At 47.7% G+C, this 22,333-nt stretch overlaps 1 protein-coding gene across 1 annotated transcript in view; it reads right to left on the reverse strand.

The window, feature by feature from the left end:
- Positions 1–22,333, reverse strand: part of LOC123480257 (cell adhesion molecule DSCAM) — a 452,836-nt gene that overhangs the window by 60,551 nt on the left and 369,952 nt on the right. The window contains exon 11 of the mRNA XM_053917294.1: positions 14,831–15,004. Within this exon, the coding sequence (XP_053773269.1) occupies positions 14,831–15,004 (174 nt within the window). The remainder of the gene's footprint in view (positions 1–14,830; positions 15,005–22,333) is intronic.

The raw sequence follows: 22,333 nt of genomic DNA on the forward strand, positions 1-22,333 counted from the left end.
CATGCATCCTGACTCTGTTTTGTACAAGCCCAGTGGCCTCATCCCAAAGTTCTCAGAGTATCAGTTCCTCACCTTTGAAGTGAGGTTAATAATATACCCAGTCACCCTGATGGGGTCACTAAGCTAATACTAATAAAGAGCTTGAGGGAATGGCTGGTGCACAGCAAGTCCTACATCGGTGTCTACTGAGTACAGTTAGATCACTGAATCGCAGGTGCTCTACTTCACGGTGCCCGACTGGGCATGGCCGCCAGTGTCAACTGGGCTCGGTGTATGGGGACAGCTGGACGGGAGCCATGGGACAGTTTATTAAATTGCTGATATTGACCTTCTCACAACTGAACAACTATCCTCCAACTCTCCCAACAACTGGAGCTGAGGCACCCCAGTGCCCACCACTCGCCCTTGGAGCTACCATGTCGTCTGCTATGTGAAGACTGCTTACCCAGGTTTGCCGGGAAAAGGCATTGCAAAAATGCTATGGGGCTGTACTAGCTTCCTATCTCTGCTGTGACAGGTCACCACAAACTTAGGGACTTAAACCAATGCTAATGTGTTCTCGTACAGTCCTGGAGGTCAGGGGTTGGATGAGCCGAGTTCCTCCTAGAGTCTCCAGGGGAGGATCTATTTTCCTGCTTTTTCCAGGATCTAGAGGCCACCTGCCCTCCCTGGCTTGTGGTCCCTCCTCCATCTTCAAAACCCACCCCTCCAACCTCTGGTTCCATTGTATCATCTCTGTTTTTGACTTTGACCCTCTTCCCTCTCTCTTATAAAGACCCCTGTGACTACATTGGGCCCACCCAGATAATCCAGAATAATCAATCTCTCCATGTCAGAACCCCTAACTACTCAGAGGTATAGAGTCATGCTGCCCTGCAAGGAACCCCAACTTCATCCAGCCTCTGGAGAGTCCACAGAGCAACCGAATACATGGGGAAAACTTGGACATTTGAGATATTCGAACTGCAACCTTGCATGCTCTTATACTGCCTTTTTAAAAAATATGTGTTCAGTATTTGTCTAATACTTGTTGATTTCAGGGGTTCATCTGTAGGGGCCTGTCTGATTGGGGCACCCAGTTTACTGTCACCAGGTCCTTGCAGAAACCGTGGGCAACGAGGGTAAATCCGCTGCATACCACCTACACCGCATGCTATGGATTGGATGTTTGTGCCCTCTCAAAATTCTTATGTTGAACTCCTAACCCCCAAGGGGACAGTATTTGGAGACAGGTGCTTTTAGGAGGTCAAGGTTAAATGAGGTCATAAAAAAGGTGGGGTTCTGAACTAATAGGACTGGTGGCCTTATAGGAAGATTCTCTCCCTCCTCCCACCCCCTCTATCTGTCTCTCACCTGCCCCACCATGTACGTGCACCAGAAAAGGCCTTGCATGGAAACCGCTATCCGCAAACCAGGAAGAAAGGTCTCACCAGGAATCAGATGGCTGGTACCTTGATGTTGAACTTCCACCCTCCAGAACCGTGAGAAGAAAATGTCTCTAGTTTAAGCCACTAGCATATGTTACTTTGTGATGGCAGCCCAAGCAGACTAATGCACATAGCAGCTCAGACTTTCATTTGCACCCCAGCCACCCCGGCATCTTCATTTCTCACAGAACACAAGTTGCTGGGCACCAGAAGAACTTGGAGATCCTGGGGATGCTGACACTGTGGGTCCCCAGACCCCACTGTGGGTAGCGCTGACTTACATGACCACATGAGGGAGCCTCCGAGATATAGGCTCAACCCGGGCAGTGAAAACTAGCTGTCTCAGTGTTCCCTACCTCAGCCAAGGTCTTTATCTTCATTCTCCACCCCACCCACCCCAACCTCAACCTCCTGTGACAGTCAGTTTTATGTGCCAGCCTGACTCATATCAAACACTGTCCAGATTACACATTACTTCTGGGTGTGTCTGCGAGGGTGTTTCTGAATGAAAAGAGCATGTGTCGGTGGACTCAGTAGATTGCCGCCCCCCTCCAATGTGGGGGACATTGTCCCCAACCCCGAGAGCCTGACTAGAACGGAAGGGTGTAGGAAGGAGCAACTTGCCCCCTTTTGCCCCTCACACGAAACATTTTCGCCACAGCATCTTTGCCATAGACATCTTTACCATGAGCACTGGGGCTGCGCGCATGTCTCTGTGTAACCAATTGGCTGTAAGGCAATTTTGCTCTAAAAAAGATAAAATACCTGGTTGATGCAAAAAAAAAAAAAGAACCCCTGTTTTTTTGTTTGTTTCTTTAGTTTCATTTCTCCATTGATAAATCAGTCAATCACCATAAAAAAGGAGAGAATAACTGGTTGACTGGTTTTTATTTTTTTATTTTTTTTGGTTTTATTTCCCTGTTGATGAGTCAACTGCCTCTGCTGACTTAAAGAATTGAAGTTGTCAGTTGGGTTTCATTTCTCCATGGACAAAGTTCCCACAGTTACCCCCGTTTTAATGTTATAGATAAATCCCAGCCAGCCCTCGTAACAGTCTCCGCAGTGATGAGTCGGCATGGTGGTGGAGGTAACAGACTTCAAATACTTGGCATTTCTTCTAGTTGACAACGATTTGCCCCAAGAGTTGGTTTCTTATTTTGAAACAAACTGCAGTGGAGGGGAAAGCAAGGCAGAGGGCTCTCTTTGAGGGCAGAGAGCTGAATCCACATTTTCTACCAAAGACACGTCCTTGTACAATGAACACAATACAATCAGTTACTCGCTCAGCACCGCCCTGAATCTGCACGAATTTTAAATGCAGCCAAGTAGTTTGTAGTTTGCAACGAAGTCTTTAATTTTATGTGCTTTTTAATGGCCCTTTTTGACTTTTTTTGTGATTTTATCTTTTTTCGTAGCATAATTGCCTTATGGCCAATTCATTGTGTGACAAAAATGCTTGTGACAAGGATGTCCACAGCAAAGATGCTTATGGTGCAAATACGGAACATATTTCTCTCTCTCTGTCTCCATCTCTAAACCTATCTCCGATGGATTCTGTTTCACTGGAGAACACACACACAGCTCCCTAACTCTATTCATGCAGGGGATCTTGCTAATGACCTTTTGGCTCTGAACGTTCAGCATTACCTGTAACTGCTCCCTCTTGGTAAAAACGAAGAGGGTTGTGGATGCTCAGGGCTGGGCATAGCGTGCCCTCCCCAGGTGCAAGCTGCTGTCTTCCCTCTCTGCCTGTCCAGTCATTGTCAGGCCTGTTGACACTCCGCCCTGACAGCTCCTGCCCTTCCCTACCCATGGCCTCTTTACCTGCGGTTAGTAGTTGTTTATCCCCCTGCCTCTAGACCACTGTAACGGCCTCCTCACTGGCTTTTTGTCTCCATTTCTATTCCACTCACTCTGCACGATCCAATCCATCTCGCATATGGGTAGATGTTAACTACTTTTTCTGTAAACACCTCTCTGGTTATATTTTCTCTGCTTTCAATAGCATTCCATATCTTCCATAATTTGACAGTAAATTACACGTGCCTCTTCTCCAGCTAAAATATCATACGCTTCCTGGCCTCTGGGTTTTTGTTCAAGCTGTTCCCGATGTCAGGAATGCCTTCCCCTCCCCCTCTGTTTCTCTGCTTACTGCTACTGCATACGTTCAACAGGCAGCTTCTGTGCCGCCTCCTCTATGCAGCACCCCTTGATTGCCTCACGTAAAAATATTGGCTTCCTCCTTGCAACTTCCATAGCAGATTGCCAGCATGATACCCATGACATCTGTGACACTTGTCATGGCTCCCCTTTTAACAAGGCATTGGCAGCTCCCCCGGCAGATCTGAGTTCTTCAGCTGTGAAGACACGGGCGACCCCACCAAGACTTAGCACACAGCCCATGACTCTCTGTTAGATGGATTCCTGAGAATCGGGGGTTGCTTGTTACCGGGCATAACCTCTTTATCTGAACTGGTCCAGGCCCTCTGGGCCCTTCTTCCTCACTGTTCAGTTTTGTCTCTGCCCACCTCTTCCAGCCATAACCTTGTGCCTCTCCCCCGACCTCTGTCCTTGATGGTGACACTGTATGACCAATATTAGTTTAGTAACCTGACAGGATGCCCCAGGTCTGAGGCTCCCTGCTGGGCTGTGTGCCCCAGCGTGGGGTCATCCTGTGTTTGAGTGTCCTTGCGTGCTCACGCTGACTGGGGACACTGAAGCTCAGGGAGCAAGGTCTTCCTGCAACAGTCTTGTTACACTTCACAGTTCAGACTTAAGCAAATGAACAAATCATGGAGAAAAAAATGTGGGGTTTTTTTTTCAGGAAAAAAAGTCTTCAGGGGAGGAGCTTTGGGGGTTGAACACTGGGTTGGCTTGTTTTGCTTTGGTAAAGGGACGTGGGACTCAAAGGCACTCACCCAATTTTTAATGTACTTCCTGTTCTTTTTTAACAAGTCAAAGGTAGTGCAGAAGAAAAGAAACAAGCATGTTTAACAAGGCTTGTTTCACATATGTTATCTGTAAAAAGTCTACAAAATTCAGTAACTTGCAGGGCTCAATATAAAATGAAAACGCAGAGTCCCCCTGCCCCGATCCTTGTTTAAAACTTCCGACGGGTTTCCCGACTGCGCAGCACGAATCCAAGCATGGGCCTCCCTGGTGCTAGGGCCACCGTGGAAGCACTGGCCCTTCCCCGTGAAACTGCCCTGTAACAGGGAAGCCTTTCGGGACTCTAGGATCTGTGTTGCTCTTGTGCACTTTGTTCCCGCATTATATTCCCTGACCTTGGGGAGTGCGGGGCTAATGGCAGCTGAATTAGACCAGCATCTCTGGAGGAGAAAGGAATGAGGCAAAGAAAGAGGAACTCACTTTCCAGGAGCCACCACTACTGTCGTCCCGTTAACTACTGCCATATCGCAGCGATCCAGCAGAGAGGGAGCCCTGGGAGGTCTACCTTACATTTATTTCCCTTCTGTGATGTTCAGTCCAGATCCGCCAACCCCAGAATGCACAGCTAATGGAAAGCAGGAAACACACACTTCCACGCCCAAATGGAGTCTTCTTTTCACAGTGAGACAACTCAGGGGAGAGACCACTTCTCAGCCTGCGTGCTGCCACGTGCAGACTGAGCACTCTCTCACGGCCGTCCGATAGCCTGCATCTTTTATCATACGGGCTCCAGCCCAGCAGTTACTGGAATTCACAATTGTGCTGCCTTCGACTATTCCGTTTCATCATTATTTAAGACCCTGTGCCTGTTTTGCAGTTTGTTTTTTTTATGATGCAGACCTAAGAGGTCTCAGAGATAGATCCCAAAGGAATGTGGGGATGGACATAAGCCTCTGAAGGTGTTTCCACCAAAGCCAGGGGAGCAGGAGCTGGAGGTAGGAGCCACGCTCAGGTGGGGGGAACCGGGGGTGGGAGAGGCGAGGTGGCAAAGCCACAGAAGTGATCCGACATCAGCAGCCAGGGCCAGGTGGAAGGAAGAGAGGACTTAAAAAGCAAGCAGGCTCGGTGCTGCCGTCAGAACTTGCATGCACAAGGGTTGGACGTGCAATGCTGGCAGTTAGTGACCAAGGCGGAGGTCATTTCCCCTGACCGATGGCCAAGGGCTTGACCTCACAGAGAGCCTGACGAGAGTTAAGAATCCAGACAAAGAAAACTAAGAGGAAGGCACAGGGGTGAACCGAGACCCACCAGTCCCCTGGAGCCACTGCGTCCACCTGCTGCAGCAGGCGTGGCGTTGTCCTCAGGACAGGAAGCAGCCACACAGCTGGGAGAGGAAATGGACAAAGGGCCGCTCCAGTGACTTTCAGAGCGGTTTATCGGAGCTTGTGTCTTGTGGCTGCTGCCACCTGTCGGCGTAATGACACATGACAGGTGATTAAAGTGCACGTCCTCATGTCAAAGCTGTGCTGCTGGTCCAAGAGGCAGCAAACAGCCCAGGGAGCTGGCTCATCCCTCTGGGATGGGGGGGGGTCTCATTAGGACAATAAGGGGACTGTTACTGTAACAAGAGCGAGTCCTTCCATGTGGGATTTTCTCATGTTTGCAGGATTTACCCAAGCTCCTCCTTGGTGTGTGAGAAAAAGGAGGACTGGGGTGTGGCCCAAGCCACCACAGTGTGCTGGCATCAACATGGCCTCTGGGGACCCTCCACCTCCTCCCCTCATGCAGGGACACCCCTGGGACTTCAGGCAGGCAGGGAGCCGAAGCCTCTGCAGAAGGAAGGGACTGGGTGAGGTCCCTTCCCACTGGGGAGTCGTCAAGACTTCCAGGATGCAGGGTCCGCAGCTTTGTGAACAAAGACACGAATGGGGCCAACCTGCCAGGAGGCTCCAAGACGTGGTCCCTGAAGCAGCTGTTCTCTGAAGTGCAGAGATGCGGGGTGTCCAGAGGCGGGGTGATACGGGAACCCTCTTGGCTTCCAGGATGCTGGGAATTAAGTTTGGGAGGCCCAGATTTGAGGAAGTCATGATCTTGTGGGGACACCTGGAGGCTTTCTGCAGCCAGAGAAGAAGAAGGGCACTGCCTCTGCCACCATGCAGGGACAGAGGCGGGAGGTGGGCAGCCCCAGACAGAAAGAGTCCTCGAGGCACATTGCCTGCCTTGGCGCACGAACCCCACACTGGCACTGGCTCCCGAGCAGGAGATCCCCGTGCCTGTGTCAGGGGACAGTCCTCTGAGCCAGGCTGCTGGGCGTGGTCCCTCGAGGGTGCAGGCCTGGTGGACTTGTGGTCTCCTCATGGACCTTCTCCTTGTGCCGTGTTTGCAGAGATTCTGCTCACAGTGACCTTGACTTCACGACCTTTGAACTGCCATCGAAGACTGCATGTGCCCTGGGCTGGGAACTGCAGTTCCAGGGCTCAGGCAGGTGGAACTCTGTATGGGGTGCGGGGCATTCCCACACCCCGTTGTGAGCTTCCTCTGTGCTGCACCTGGGAACCCCGATGTTCATCTTGGGGTCTGTGATATCGCTGAGAACTTCCTACGGGGCTGGGGAGTTTTGGTGTTTAGAAGGAGAGTCAAAGGCGGGAATTTGGAGTGTGGGCAAAGGGCGATGATTGCACGGCTCCTGCATTCCAGGGTGTGGACGCAGGAGTGAAAACTACGAGGAGACAGTAGGTAGGTGGAGCTTCGTGAGCTGGAACGGATTTTGAGTTAGCTTACCGCACCTTCTGTAGTTCGTTTATTATTGATTTAAAATTCTATGCTCACGGTGGACAGATGTGGTGGACAGCCTGCTAATGCAGCAGGAAATGCAGGCATTTTACAGTTCCTCGGGAAGATCCAACCCAGAATTCCTGAGACCCCAGACAGCCTCGTGTGGCCTCCTTTGATCTCCGCAGCTAATCAGTGAAAGGGCTCCACAGCTAATCAGTGAAAGGGCTCCACTCATGTGAGGACAGCACTGAGGTGCCGGCGAGGGCTCGGGGATGGCTGCTGCGTGGCTCTGGGTTGGGCCGGCGTCCCACCCTCCTGCTAATGAGAGCATTTGAAAGATTGCTGACATGCTCTGTCCGTGCAAGCTGCCAGAGGTCATTAAGTACTGCTTCAAATAAGGGCTATGTTGGCACATCCAAGACTTGAACAGTTAATGAGTGAGGGGTCGGATTGGGAGCCTAACCTACCCCAGCATCTCCCAAACTCTGTCCTCCCTGGCACCCTTCCCTGCATCCCAGGCCAGCTCCAGGGACTGCTGAGACCCCTGATCCACACCCTGTGACATCCTGCAAAGGCAGCGCAGGGCTCTCTGCAGGTTCCTGGGCTCCCACATCCTTGCTCTGGACCATCCCGCTGTCCTTGGTTCTGTCATCAGTGAAATACGGTGCGGCAGCTAGGCTGTTGGGACAGCTTCATGATTGCAAGGGACCAGAAGACAAAACTGGCCACCATGGACAGGGCTAAATGGACACAGGGCCAGCCATGTGGTAGAGAGTGTGGACCACTAAAAACCAGGTAGCAAAGGAACACAGAGTGACAGAAAACTGTGGACAATAGGTAGATCAGAATAAAGGGTGGGTTATTCAAGAGTGAGCTCAGATGTTTCTAGTCATAGACAAGTGTGTGAGCTCATATAAGCAGGGAGAGAAAACAGACCACAGGAGATTTACCAATAAGCTTGTAATTTTTTTTTTTTTTTTTGGCAGGGAGAGATGTTTCCCGCCATCCTCAGGTGTCCTTCCACATGGGGTCAGCTCTACCGGTGTAACACTCCTTACCTCTTCCTACTGCCGCCCTTGTTTTGACTCACGGGAAAGGAAGTGACTTCACTTAACAATGAGCTTTGAAACAGGCATATACTGCTCTGCCCTTTTGTCTACTTTTCGGGGGAAGTTGGCAGCCCCTAAGAAGCATGTGACTTGTGGCAGGCAGACTTGTGGGTGATCCTGCCTCTGGGGTTCATGCCCCCGTGGGGTCCCTTCCTCTTCAGTGTGAGCAGGACCTGGCACACATGACGGGCTGTCACTCCCATGACTAGGTGACATGAAAGTTTAGCTTCCACCTTGCAGCTCTCTCCCTTGCCTTCTCCATTTGCGTGTTTGGTGAAGCAAGCTGTCAGGGTGGAGTCACCCTCATTGTAAGGATGAAGGTGTCACCTCCAGGTAAGGTCAGGAATTCAAAGAGATGAGAATCTCTGGCATATGCTCCTATTGAGGATAAAATCTATTCTAAAAATATCACTGGAGATCTCTTCTCACATTTCAATGTCTAAAATTGTGTCTCATGCCCATCCTTAAACCAATTATATTAGAAGAGGGCAGGCTGCCCTTGGTTGGTTCCAACTACAGTTCATATCCACTGGTTGAGACAGATTAGGATTCCCCTGCTGGAGCAGGCAAGCTAGCTTGTGGTGAGCCTCTGTCAAACACAAGAGCCTGCAGAATATCCCTATTACCACTTAGTGTTCTAGGGCCGCTTTAACAAAGCACCACCAACTAGGTGTCTTCAAACAACAGACATTTATTGTATCTCAGTTTTGGAGGCTGAAACCCAAGTGTTGGGAGAGCCATGCTCCCTCTGAAGAGTCTAGAAGAGCGTGTCTCCTTGCTTCTTCCGGCTTCCCCTGGCTCCTGGCAGAATAACTCCAATCTCTGGCTACATGTGGCTCTATTCCCTCTGTCTGTGTCCAAATTTCCCCCTTTTCTAAGGACACCTGTCATGTTGGATTAGGCAGGAAAACCTCATCTTTATTAGTTATATCTGCAAGGACCCTAGTTCCAAATAAGGTCACATTCTGAGATACTCATGGTAGAACTTCAACGTATGAATCCTGGGGGCATGAGATTTGACACTGAACACTGAGAAAAGAGAGAGATTGCAACTGTAGTCAGTAACGCATTGCAGTTGCTAGATTAGCCCTCCCCATTTCAAAATTCCTTATTAACCCCAAAGAATCTCTAGCTGGTGGAATTTCAGACTCACTGAAGAAGTGAAATGCAAATGTTTAGATGGAGTATAAGACATGCTACCCGGAAGGAGCCATGAGCCACCAGCCACCAGTCACCAGTCACCATCACCATCCATCTTTTGCCAGCCACCAGCCATCAGCACCACCCACATGCATCATCCACATGCATCATCCACCATCCACCAACCACCAACCACCATGCAACATCCACCATCCATCACGCACAGTCTACCATGTACCATCAGCATTGCAGCTATTGAGAGGATGAGGGTCTTCCACCAGCTGACAGTGGCCCTCTACAGTCTTCTAGGCTTATTTCCAAGCTTCTTCCCACCCCCTACTTATGCACCCACCCAGACATCCCCATGAAAGCTACAGATATTTTTGACCCAGGGCTTCAGTGTGGAATGGTGAGGGCTATGGGAGTGTGCATATGTGTAGCATATATTGCAGTGAGGGCTGGCAGACTCTACAGTTATGAAAATGCGTAAACTGGGTGTTTTGAACCAGGGACACATCACTTTCTATTATAGGCACTGATTGAGATATCTGAAACTGTAATTTGGAAATAATGATGATAATAATATCAATAACCTCAACCTCATCAATAGCTACTTTTAGTCTATACCTGCCATAGGTCACGCATTTTGCTAAGCGATTAAATGTGGTGGCCAAATGCATGTGCAGGGACAAAGCTGCCCCAGCAGCCGGGGAGGGGGTGCATTAGATTCCAAGGGGGACTGCCCCCAGGGAAGCACTTGCTCCCATCTGATAAGGGATGCTTTCGTATTCTGCATGCGGGGGTCGGAGAGGACTCAGGCAGGGCAGCCGACCAAGGAAGAGCTGCTTGTGCACCACGGGCCGCGGATCCATACAGAAATCGGTGTTCCCGGTAAGACCCAAGCTCGGATCAGCCAGTGGCAGAAAGCGGCTGGGGGAAGGGTATGAGTTTGGCGCCTGGGAGAAATATCAGGAAGGGCTCATCCACTTGCGAGATCTAGCAGTTTGGGGAATTATTTTCTTATCACAAAAGACATGTTCCCCAGACCCCAACAGGCCCCTGGCCTGTGGGGAAAAGGCTTCAGCAGCCCCTGGGGGGGGCCTGGGGTGAGGGGTGCAGTGTTACCACCGGAGGCCAAATTTGCTTAAAAGCAGAAACTAGTCCCCATATCTTTTCTGCCAATGTTCCTTAACATTGTGTGAGGTATTGAATCCCTATTCCTGTGATAATTTTTGGTAAAAAAGAAAATGGAATTGAGATAACAAGTACAATCAGAAATAAGACTACCAGTAAAGCTGGAAGGATTGGCCCTGATTAGTTTTCTGTCTCATCGATTGCTTGGCCTGACCGTTCACTTTAAACTTGATTGCTTGCTCTTTTCTCTGCCCATAGCCTCCTCATGTCTGATTCCAGAAATGTTAAGTTGCTCTGTTATCGGAGGAGTGGCGTAAGGGTGACGGAAATTCCCAGACAGGAGACTCAATGCGAAGTTCCCAGCATCCCCAGCAGCATGCCCTGTGGGTAGAGCTGAGGTAGAAAACCCAGCACCAACCCTCCTGGGAATTCACAACCTCATCTGAGAGGCTGCCTTCATTTCCTGACAGCACCCGATCAGGCAGAAAGTTCTCTACGACTGAATTGAGAAATATTTGTAGCCTATTGTTTTTTTGAAATGACTTCTAGAAAAGGGAGCATACTTAACATTTTTACTTAACAGGATGCCATTTCCTTTCGATCAATTTCTTTTTTCAGTTTGAAGTCCCCAAACACTTCATTGATTTTCTCAAACCACCAGGGTTTGGAAAAGACACTGGCCCTCAGAGTTCCCAGAGGCGCCGCTCGTGTGCGTCTGCATCACACGGGGGACGCGCGTGCCTCCCTGTGGGTCTGGGAGGTCATGTCTCCTCTTCCCGCTTCCTGTCCTACGCCCTGTTCATTTTCTTCTTCAGAACGGTTCTCTGGAGACGTCCCTGTGCGTTGCAGCATCAGTGTTTATGTTTTTCTCTCTGAGCACCAGGACCCCCCTATTCGTGTGTCGGAGTACACACGCACAGAGCTTTCATTTTACAGTGTGTTTTCCCACACATTCTGTGTTTGATCTTCACGACTGCCTGTGAGAAAGGCGTGATTCTTCTTAGTTCACAGGCTCAGAGAGGGAAAGCGGTTTGTCCCAAATCACAGAGCGACCAGAAGTGGTGGGATCAGGAGTACCAGGTCCCTTTGGGGGCCACCCCAGGGGCCTTTTCCCCAGAGCCTGGGCCCCCTCTTGGCCACACCCCTCCCCCCTCTCCATGTCAGCCTCATTTAGTTACAGGACACCCCTAATTTTCACCTGGAAGGTACGGTTCCTTTTTTACCCCCAACAGCTTTTTCGTTTGGAGGCTACCGCTTAAAGGTTGTTGAAATAGCGGTAACCACGTTGAAGTGGCCTTGTTACCATTTTTATGTAATAAATGTCAACAATATGGGGAAGTTCTTTGGGGAGTAACGGATTGTAATCAACTATGAATGAAGGGACATAGTGGGGAATCTTTGTCCCTTTTTAGTGACTCCCTGCAATGTGTTCCTCAGAGGTTGGCCAGGGTGCCCATGTTTGGTCATCATCCCATCCCATTGCTTTTTGAATAGTAGCTCTTGTTGGTTTGTGATGATTGTTTCTGTGTTTGTGGGGAGTGAGGTGTGTGTGTGTGTACTTGAGTGTGCATCCAGGTCATTCTTAGGGCTATTGAGAGATCACAATAAGGGATGATGAGATGACAGTTCTTTTTCCTCCTGCTACATGCCGGGAAGTCATGTGGGCTTGGCGTGTGCTCACTGTGAGTACACGTTTGTATGTGGAAGTGTGTGTGTCTGCAGCATAATGAACCCTCTCTATTATCTGCATAAAACAATAAAACATTAAAGAAATTGTGCACACCTGGTTCATGTCAGATGTGAGCTCAGAGCCTCCCTGGCTGTGATGCCAGGTATAATCCTATCGCCACTTACAGGGACACGGACCCTCTGGGTCTGCTGCCAGGGGACAGCTCAGCGCAGCCAGCTCCAACTTCCTGCCCATTAGTAGGGTCCCTGCCCCCAGGCAGCGGTTCTCCCTTGTTCCTCCAGCTACCTCAGTGCGTTCCTCTGTGCGCTCCTAACAGCTCAGTGGGTACACAGAGGACAAGTGAAAGTTATCCCGCATTTGTTTGTTTTTTAAGGGACACCATCTGAGCAACGAATATGCTCACTGCATATCTGTCTTCATGCTTCTCTATCTCTTACTTAAATTATCTTTACCTTTTAGAATTTAATTATTATCAGTGTAAAGGGTTAAAAATACCAGATGCTTGAAATTGAAATAATCTATAAAGCCATTCCAGGGGTATTAAATGAACTGGCATAATTGTTACATAAAAGTGCCTCTCAGCTAATAGTTTGTATGGTTTGAGAAGACCTAAAATTGGCCAACCTAAGGACCATTTCTCTTTGACCTATGCTCAATTTAAACGCTTCCCTCCCTAGCCCCCTCCATGCACTGGGTACCACATTCAGCCAGGGCGCCCTCCTGCCTTAGGTCTTTCAATTTCTCCTGTCTGCTCCCTCTGTTCCCTCACTGAAGTGCCTTATTCTACCTGCGACACTTCACCTTCTGAAACACACTGTGTCCTTTAGGACTGAACTCAGATGCCACGAGTTTTCATTCTGAAGTCATCAATTCTGCAAACAGATATACACGCACCCTTGTCATGCACCCCCCATGTTCTGCCCTCTATTCTGACACTGGGGCATGCTGCTGGACAGCGGCTGTCCACTCCCTCCCCCCATCGCCCCAGGGCGGAGCAAGCTCACTGAGGGCGGGGTCATCTTGGTGGCCCGCCCCCATGCTCCACTACCAGCACCAAAGCTATGGAGAGAGCGCTTGCACAGAAAATCTTCCATTTTTACCATTTTAAGTTCAACACATTCTGTAAGAGTTGTTTTTCCATGAAGTTTTTCTTAATCTCCTCAAGCTGAAAATTCTGTTCCCTTCTGAAAAGCACATCTGCAAACCATGGTACACTTCACCTGGCATTCAAATTCGTAGGCTCTGTGTTCTTCCTTATCCCCGTTCCAAACATAAGCTCTTTCATTTATGAAAGTGGAGTCCATGCGTGAGCATATTGCATTTTTATAGTGTCTTGTATCTATTAGAATATGTGTTTACATGTATATATGGGATAGAAAAATGTTTTATACATTTAAAATATATGAAAGCAACCACAAATTATATGCCTTTAGATGGGGAAAGATAGGTCAACACTGACCAACCTGGCTTTCAGCTTTTGGAATTTTATCAATTTATTATTTTTTTAAAATTACCATTTCAACCTGGGATTTAAGTGATATAACAACTTGTCTTCATGTTCTCGCAAATCAGTTCCTCCATAGTATAAAATTTAGAAGTCAAAATGATACATTGCATATGTGTGAAATGTATTTTGAAGCAACCGTGTTTCAGAATTATATTTTTTCCATGATGTAAAAGTAGAGAAAATGGATAACTTGATATTTTCATTGTTCTGTTGGAAATAGCAGACTCACTAGAATAAATTATTAATGAAATGGGATGAATGCCGGCCTCTCTGCAGCTAGCCCTTAAGCAGCACACACCCACACCACTGGACCAGGCTTCCGAATTCCATGCCCCTAATCAATGACATGGCAGAGATCCTTTCCAACCGATCAATAGCATGACTGAAATACAAGGGGAGCTGATCAAAGCCTTGTAGCTGGCAAGAAATCACAATTTATCTAGTATAAAATTATATACATGGAGGAAGACAGAAGCCATTCACTGTAAACTCGACGCACAACCATCTGCTAATAGTCAGCGCTCAGTAAACGCTGGTTCACTTTGTGGCCTTTCTTTGGTGGTTTAGTTACCAAAGTATGAAAATCATTTCATTAGAGGGGCCCTTTTCTCTAAAGCGGGGAGCACCAGGGACCCTAAGCATAGTGCTACATATTTCTGTCTTGTAGTTGTGAATTTTTTTGGTGAAGAGGTTTCTGGTTCCTTGATTTCATAAAGAACTTAAAAAGGAAGTCTATGGACGAGCCAGCTTGCCAGTAATGAAACGCAGGAAAATAGACCTCTGAACCGAACACAGCTGAGACCACGTACCGGGCATCTCTGCAATGAAACCAACAGGATAGAAACGTGGGTGCTCCAGGCAGACACCCACTCGTCTGCGAGGTTGTCAGAGCCTGCACCAAGGACCACAGGGACGGAAGGGAGAGAAGCAAGTGGCTCCACACCCCAGACACGGGGCACACGGGCATGCTGTTGACAGCTGGCGGGAATTTTACTCTCCTCTTCCATGGTGTTTCTGGGACAGCAACACGTCAAAAACAGTTCCAGCCAACCGACACTTTGTTTTTCTCCTTTTGTTTTCAACTAACTCTGTAGGAGACAACTGAAAATCGAAACCCCCAAAGACCTAGTTAGGTAAAACAAAGCATTTGGCTTCTTACTTTTCACTGTGAGGTACATGGACTTGCTGACGTCCGCACCCACGTCGTTGCTGACCTTACAGAGGTAGTAGCCGCTGTCTTCCTCCACCACGTGCTTAATCAGCAGGGACCCGTTGCTGAGGACCTGAATTCGGCCATTCAGGGCAATGGGTTGGAACTGGGGAACCCCAGCACCTGGAATGAAAGAGAAAAGAGGAACAGTGATGTGGATGTGAATTCACATGGGAAGAGGGCAATGAGCTCCAGTTCACCCAGAACAATAAAGAGAAGTGGCTGGTGTTTAACAGAGAGCACAGACATCAGCCATGGGGTCCGCTACGTTTTTACTGGTTTTTCCTCCTTCCAACATTGAAATTCTTGTTTGGAGAGATACATGTATTTAAAATGACAGTATTTATTTCAAACTCCGAGAGAAAGAGTAGGAAGCTGTAAGCATGGTTTTCTACATAAAAAGACAAATTTAATGAGTGTTAAACAGTGTAACTGATAAGTTATTCCCAGACAGCCCAGTAGAACGCGCACAGATGTAGACATCTGTCGTCGCACTGAATAAACCGTGTTCCCAGGGACTTCACATGAATGCAAACACGGACACGACATTTGAAGGCCTCACTTGCTGCACACATCGGAGCCTGTGAAGAGAACACAGTTATTGCAGGTTTCTCTTCTAAGTGGGCTCACGTTCCCGTCTAGAAACACATGCGCTGTTAAAACCGTTTGGTGCCATTTAGTAAGTCAGCTCATTGCGCTAAAGCGGCCCTCTCCGCAGAGGGCTGTACTCAAGGAGACAGCAGCACAGGTAGTGTCAGTGACACATCCACATAAAGCTACTTTGAAAAACATAGAGATGACGGAACAGAAAATTAATGTCTTGAGAGATTTCTGGGGAAGTGGTGGTTTGGGTTAACTTGCTCTGTTGCTTGCTCCTCTGCTGGGGGGTGTGACCCAAACCTTAAAAGGCTGAGAGGGCTTCTCTCTTCTCTGACCCGAGAGTGAGGTTTTGAGGAAGGGGCTCAGGGGAAGGAGAAATTCCATCTTGCTGGAGAAAGCCCAAAGCATGGACCGTGCGCATGTCCCAGGGAGCAGCCACTGGTCCCTGTGGCCCTCGGGCCTCTGTGGGAGCTGAGCAAGGGAGCGCTCAGCTCACTCCTCATGCAGGACACCTCATGCTTTGCATCTGGGGACATGAGATGGGGAGATACCTCCTCCTACTGTCTCCCTCCAAACTGTTTACCTCTTGGGGCCCCTTGGCCGCCAGGGACAGAGGCTGTGGCTGTGCCTTCCTTCCCTCATTTGTGCTCCACCAAAGAGTTAAAGGGAATGAACAATGCCTGTAAGGGGGTCTCTCGCACAGAATAAGGGGGACAAGCCAAATCCTTATAACTGGCGGTTTCTATCAAAATAGAACTGCTAGAAAGGACAGATGAAAAATAGAGTTTCATTTCTGTTCAGGATGAAGAAGACACAAAAGAATGTCACTTGTATTCTAACAAGAAAGAGAGACTGTTAATCTGCAGTATCACACTTTTCTTTGAATGAATCAGAAATTTGAAGCCACAGGCCCCTAGGGAAACACTTAGTCTCAAAGAATTAAAAGCCCTGCCAGTATATACGGGTTATATAAATAACTCCATCTTTGGCTCAGGTTGGGAAGAGTGGGTAAAAAGTAAAGATCTAGAAATAACTGTAACCCACCTCAACCTCTACTCTTTATGCACCATGGCCAGAATGCAATAACATATTGTGAGACACACAAAAAAGCAAAAGAAAAACAAACAAACAAAAAACAAAACAAAACCCAAAACAAAACAAAACAAAAACCCCCAAACAAAACACAAACCATTGAAAAACCACCACCACCACCACCACAAAAAAACAAAAACAAAAACCAAAAAACAAAAAACAAAAAAACAAACTGAGAGGAAGTAGCATTAACAGAACTTCGGTATGGAACTATAAGGCAGAAAGTTTATAATAATTATGATTAGTATTCACAAACAGGTGGGGATTCAGAAAGAACATTAAAATTATATAAAAGAAACAGGTACACAAAGAAAATGGAAGAAATGAGGAACACAAGGGTAGCTATGAAGACTTCCTTAAACAAGCCAATTAGCAGATTGGACAGCAGAGGAAATCATTCGTGAGCACAAAGCGATGTCAACAGAAATTATCCAAAGTAAAACGAAAAGTGAAAAAGAGTGGAAAATACAGAACGAATGGTCCTGGCACCCCAGAACAAGATCAAATATTCCAATGTATAGTAATTATAGTCTCAAAAGATGAAAGGGGCAGAAGAAACTATATTTTAAATATAGAAGACTTTAATGCCACTATTGATTAATGTAACTGACATCTATAGATCCCTGCATCCTACCATAACTGAATACATGTCAGCTTTGAGTGGACACCGAACAGTTACTAAAAGAGACAGTACTGTGGGCCATAATACACGTTCCAACAGATTCTATAACAGAAAAATAATACAAATTATGTTCTATTTCCACAGCAAAACTAACATTAAAAATCAGTAACACAAGCCTATCTGGAAAACCCTCAAATAGTTTTGTGCTATTGCTTATTTTTTAAAAGTTTGCTGCCCGTGATCGTTCAATCATTTATGACTGACTGAGTTTCTGTCTTTCCTGCTCCACGACGATAAGGACCATCTTGCCATGAACCACCTCACTTGTCAATCGGTCCATCACTAGAGAGGACGATACAGTGCTAGTCAATGTCTCGGGTTAACCCTCAGAGTGGAAATCTACACATCCAAATGTTAAAATGTATCCCTAAGTTGCTTACTAAAAAATGTAGCAATTTTATTTCCAACAGGGCTGGCTGGGCTTTTTTTCCTTTTTCAGGTACACTACTGATCATTTTAATCTTCATTACAGTATACAAGTCATCATGTTAATTTGTATAATTTAACTATTTTTGTCCTTTTTCCTTGCTTGTTTTGCAACTTACATAAGCCTGAGCATCTTTTCATGAATTATTCATGTGTACTTGTCCTTTGGTGAACTGCCTGCCCATATTCTTTGCCCGTGAATCTATTGGACTTTCTGTCTTTTTCTTCTTCAATTTCCAAAGCACTTTGGGTCTCAAAGTGTTCCTACCTGCCCATGTTACGAAACTTTATTTTTGTTCTTGCTCTTTTACTCAGGATTGACTGTGGACTAGTATTGGCTAACTTCTTGGCATCTACTCAGATGATTGTATGATTTTTCTCCTATGAAAGTTGATTGCATGTTTTAAGGACTTGGTTTTATAAATCACAAAATTCCTTCTTAGGCATAATGTGTACTTTGGAACTTTAAAATAAAAAAAAGAAGCCTGCGATTTTTATTTAAGTTTCAATTGGATGCACGGTTTGAAAATCTGTAAAGGCTACTGATGGCTTCCTTGAAGTTAACAGCAAACTGGGGGCTGGGTCTTATTTAAAAGACACAAACTGAAAACTCAGAGAAATACAGCGTTTAGAGAATATATCCACAAGGCAGCAAACAAGAGATCTCAAAATGCTATGGGATTTGTCAATTACACAAAACTATGTTCCAAAAACTTAAAAAAATTAATAAAATGCTGATAGAACACGAGAAAGTTACAGGACTGTTCATCTAAAAAAAAAACCCCAAAACATGTTTTCCTTTCCTCAAAGAATTTGCACCAGAAAAACACTTGTAATATTTGACACATTTATACTAAAAAATTGCAACATGAATTTAACATTGTTAGCTGCCTCAAACAGCTGAAAGCCTTATGTACCAGTACCTATCTGGAGAGAGAAGCTGCCTCATTATTAAAAAGTCCTAACGAGGACAGAAATAAAGTATAAATGCATTTGAAAACATTAAGTTTCTTTTTCACCAGCAAATGAACTTAATGTGAAGGTTACCACCATTTACAAATGTGCTCACTTTGCCAAACGGAATAAGAGTGAGCCCATTGTTCCACCATCAGGGTTAGCACTCGTTTTACTTGAGGGACGTGGATTTCGCCATGAATTGATAGAATTATCCACCATCCACTGTAAATTCATCATTTAGTGTAAGGAGCACAACGTAACAGAATGCATACAATATTCACAATTCTGTACTCTTGCTAGCATAAGGTAAGCGCTTGGGGTAATTAGCTGGAAGATACACTATAGCAACCAGAAGGCATTAATTAAAAAGCTGTCAATTTTCTGTGAACAGCTGGGGTCAAGTGGGGACAATTATAATGCTCTACTACATGAAGAGAAAACGTTAACGCATTATGTAAGGCACTTACCGAATTACTGGTTATGCTGATACTGTGTGACCTCTCTTAGTTATTGAAAAGCTATGCCTAGCAGTGTTCTCAAGGACCGGGGCAGTGGGAAGAGTGGAAAAGAACAGCCTGCTGCCACCAAGGGCGCCCGCTTTGAAGGCAGCAGCAAATACTGCTCCATCTCGTCTTCCACTCTTCAGTCTTTGCTCATCTGGAGCGAGAACCCTTGGCTGAGAGTCAGAAGAACTGGGTTCTGATACAATTTCTGAAACTCACGGACGATGCCCTTGAGCAAGCGAGTAGTGTACTCTCTCCGCATCTCTCATTCCATCATATGTGAAGCCAGAGCAAAAATCCGTTTCCATACTATGCAGACGGTTGCTCACACCGAAGGAGACAGGATTTATAAATGCCAGTGCTAATGCCCATGTGGGAGGACCAGCAGCTGGGCAAGGGGCACACTCAGAGGGTCGCCCTAGCAGGATGCAATGAGCTCATTTCAACCAGAATGGAAAAGCAAAAGGAGAGCTCCTTATGCTCCCTGGATGGTACCCCAATGGTCAGGCTGTCAGTTACTCCTTCTCCTCACCAAGGACTGGAAGACACAGTCCCTTTTATCCTTAGGGAGAGCGTGGTGTTTTCCTGAGCAGTGGGTTTTTCTTGTGCAGGGAGAGGGTTTCCCTGCTCTGCAGGGAGTGAGCTGCAGGCACAGAGACAGAGGTGGAGAAGGGAGGAGGATAGAGCAAGTAGCAGGAGCGGCAGCAGCTGCACCTGTTTCTGGTTTAGCAGTGGGCAGTGGAGCACTAGCTCAGGACGGAGTGCGGAGTTCTGAGTGTCCTGCTCCGGAGAAGAACCGAGAAGTAGACAGTGGCACTGACCTGAGACACCGGCCCAGTTCCAGGCTGGAAAGCGGGTCCCATGCCCCAAGAAAGAAGCTTCCACGTGTACAACACGTGTCTGTCACATTCGCCTGAACGTTTGGGTTGGATATTGACTGTTGGTCCTCGGCACTCCTGTTCCTGACTGAACTCCCTGAACTGTAGGGGCTGGAGCCTGAAAAAGCACTGCCACCCGGCTCTGGTTTCTACTTCACCAGTGAGAGGCACTGAAGTGTGGTCTGGAAGGTGTCAGGAGGGAGAGGCCGTCACCTCCTTCGGAAGCAGTGAGTCCCTGCAGGAGCAGACACCGGACAGCCAGCCCCCAGAGAACAGAGGGCTGCAGGCGGCGGGATCCACAGATGGGAGCAGCTTCTCTGGGGTCCACATCACTCAACTTCCTGAGAGGTAGCTCAGTTCCTGCCATCCATCCCAAAGCTTTGCATACGTCCAATTCTCTTAAAACCCTTCTTGATAAACCCCGCCCCCTCAGTACGACGGCACCAAGGCTGCTTTTTCAGGAGATCCGAGCATCATTCTGGTCACTGTACAATGCTATTTTCTTCCCTACATTCCTTCATGTTTATACTGAAGAACTGTATTCAAAGGAAACCGTGAAATTAGGCGGACCGGCATAGTGCCTGCCTGGGGCTTCTTAGGATTTGGCCGTCCACGAATTGAGCATGCCAATGTTATGACTAACTCTGCACTGAATCCGCAAGGGTCCTGTTTTCTCATTGAGATGGCACATCGGTACCTCACTCATGTCTCAGAAAGGGAACCCAGGAGTCGACATGGTTCAGCACTTGTGAATGGAACATGTGATGTGGGAGGCAGTTTAAGTGGCTCGTTCATGCCGACGTCACCCTGGCTTGGCATTGGGACTGTGAGCCATGAGCAGCCCCTGTAGCTGGGTCCATCACACGTGGGCTTCAGCCACCGCTTCCCTGGAGCAAGAGGTCCCCAAACATTTACCCTCAGTGTGGCCGCCTCTGTCTACAAGAGTACTAGTAGAAAGTTCCTAAGGAAAGGTGATGAGAAGCAGAGAAGATGAGGAGTAGAGGGAGGGCAAGATGGCCCCCAGGGTCTATTGTCCTGGTGACCCTACTAAGGATCAGGGAAACTGCAGCCTTCTTCGGTGGTGGGGCATCGACAGTGTCTTGGAGCAGCTCCCTGGGCTACTGAGACTCCACTCATTTTACCCCAGAGGAAGGCAGACGTTTCTCATCCCTGGTGAGGCTAAGGAAGAAGTATGTCGAACAATACGTTGAACACTCATCCTCTCTGTTCTGCTCACCGTGCTTCTCCAGCGACTCATTATTGCTTAGCGAGACCACTGTCACCGCTCGGGGAACACAGGGCAGAGCTGCGTGTGGTGTACTTGACGGGGCCCCATTCAGCTTTGAAGTGGAGCTTGTTTTCACTGTTTGTGCCACAAGGAGGTGCTGTCTTACTTTTTTTTTAGATTCTTTGAGATCTTTCCAGGTATTAATTCAAGGTTTGTATCTTGTCACGTATTTGCATGTTAACGGGGACAAGGATCGCTGGTGAACAGCCGGGACCTGATAGCCTGGGCAAGACTGACGCGTGAGTTTGGAGCAGGTGCTGCTGGAAAGACCTAAGGGGAAAGCTGCAGGTCCAGGAAATCAACGGCATGAAGGGGGCGAACCCACGGGCTGGCGGCTTGGGGCATTCTCACCTACACAGAGAGCAGGACCACAGGTGAGTCCAGGAGCAGAGATCTGGGTGGTAACTGGACAGGCAGGCAGAGGGGTGAAACAGTGGAGAGGTAGACCAGGATTAGATGACTGGTCCTAAGGAACTGACCCAGGTGGAGATCCAGTTTCTAGACAGAGACATGGAGAGGACACTTGCTCTGACCAAAGACTGAGGTGGCATTCAAGGCCAATGTGAGCGGTCACGAGGGTGAAGAAATGAGGCTAAATGCTTTGGGTAGTCAACCAGAGAACAGGCTGAAGCCCGAGGTTGGGGGCCAAGTGCAACCTGCAAGGATGTAGGGGACAGGAGTCAGGGATCGGAACTTGGGAAGGAACTTTGGAGGACCAGAGAACCAAGGACCATCCTGGCTGTGCCATGTGAACCCCACATAGAGCTATTCCAGCAGGAAACCTCCCACTTTCCTAGAGCGGGAACAAAGGACAATCTGGGTGAGGGACCTGGTCTCTGGATTGTTTGCCCCCCTCTAAACATAGTGTTTGAATGCAAAGCTGGTGATGTGCAGCACGGGCCATCTCTCGACAGATGGGAGAGGAAGAGGTGGCCTCGGTCACCTCACCAGGCAGGTCTGGAGTTGGTGTTGGCAGAAACCATGCCCTAGAATGAACCTGCTCAATGGACTTGGACTTGTGCCATA

This window comes from Desmodus rotundus, chromosome 2 (genome assembly GCF_022682495.2).
Source record: "Desmodus rotundus isolate HL8 chromosome 2, HLdesRot8A.1, whole genome shotgun sequence".
NCBI lineage: Eukaryota > Metazoa > Chordata > Mammalia > Chiroptera > Phyllostomidae > Desmodus > Desmodus rotundus.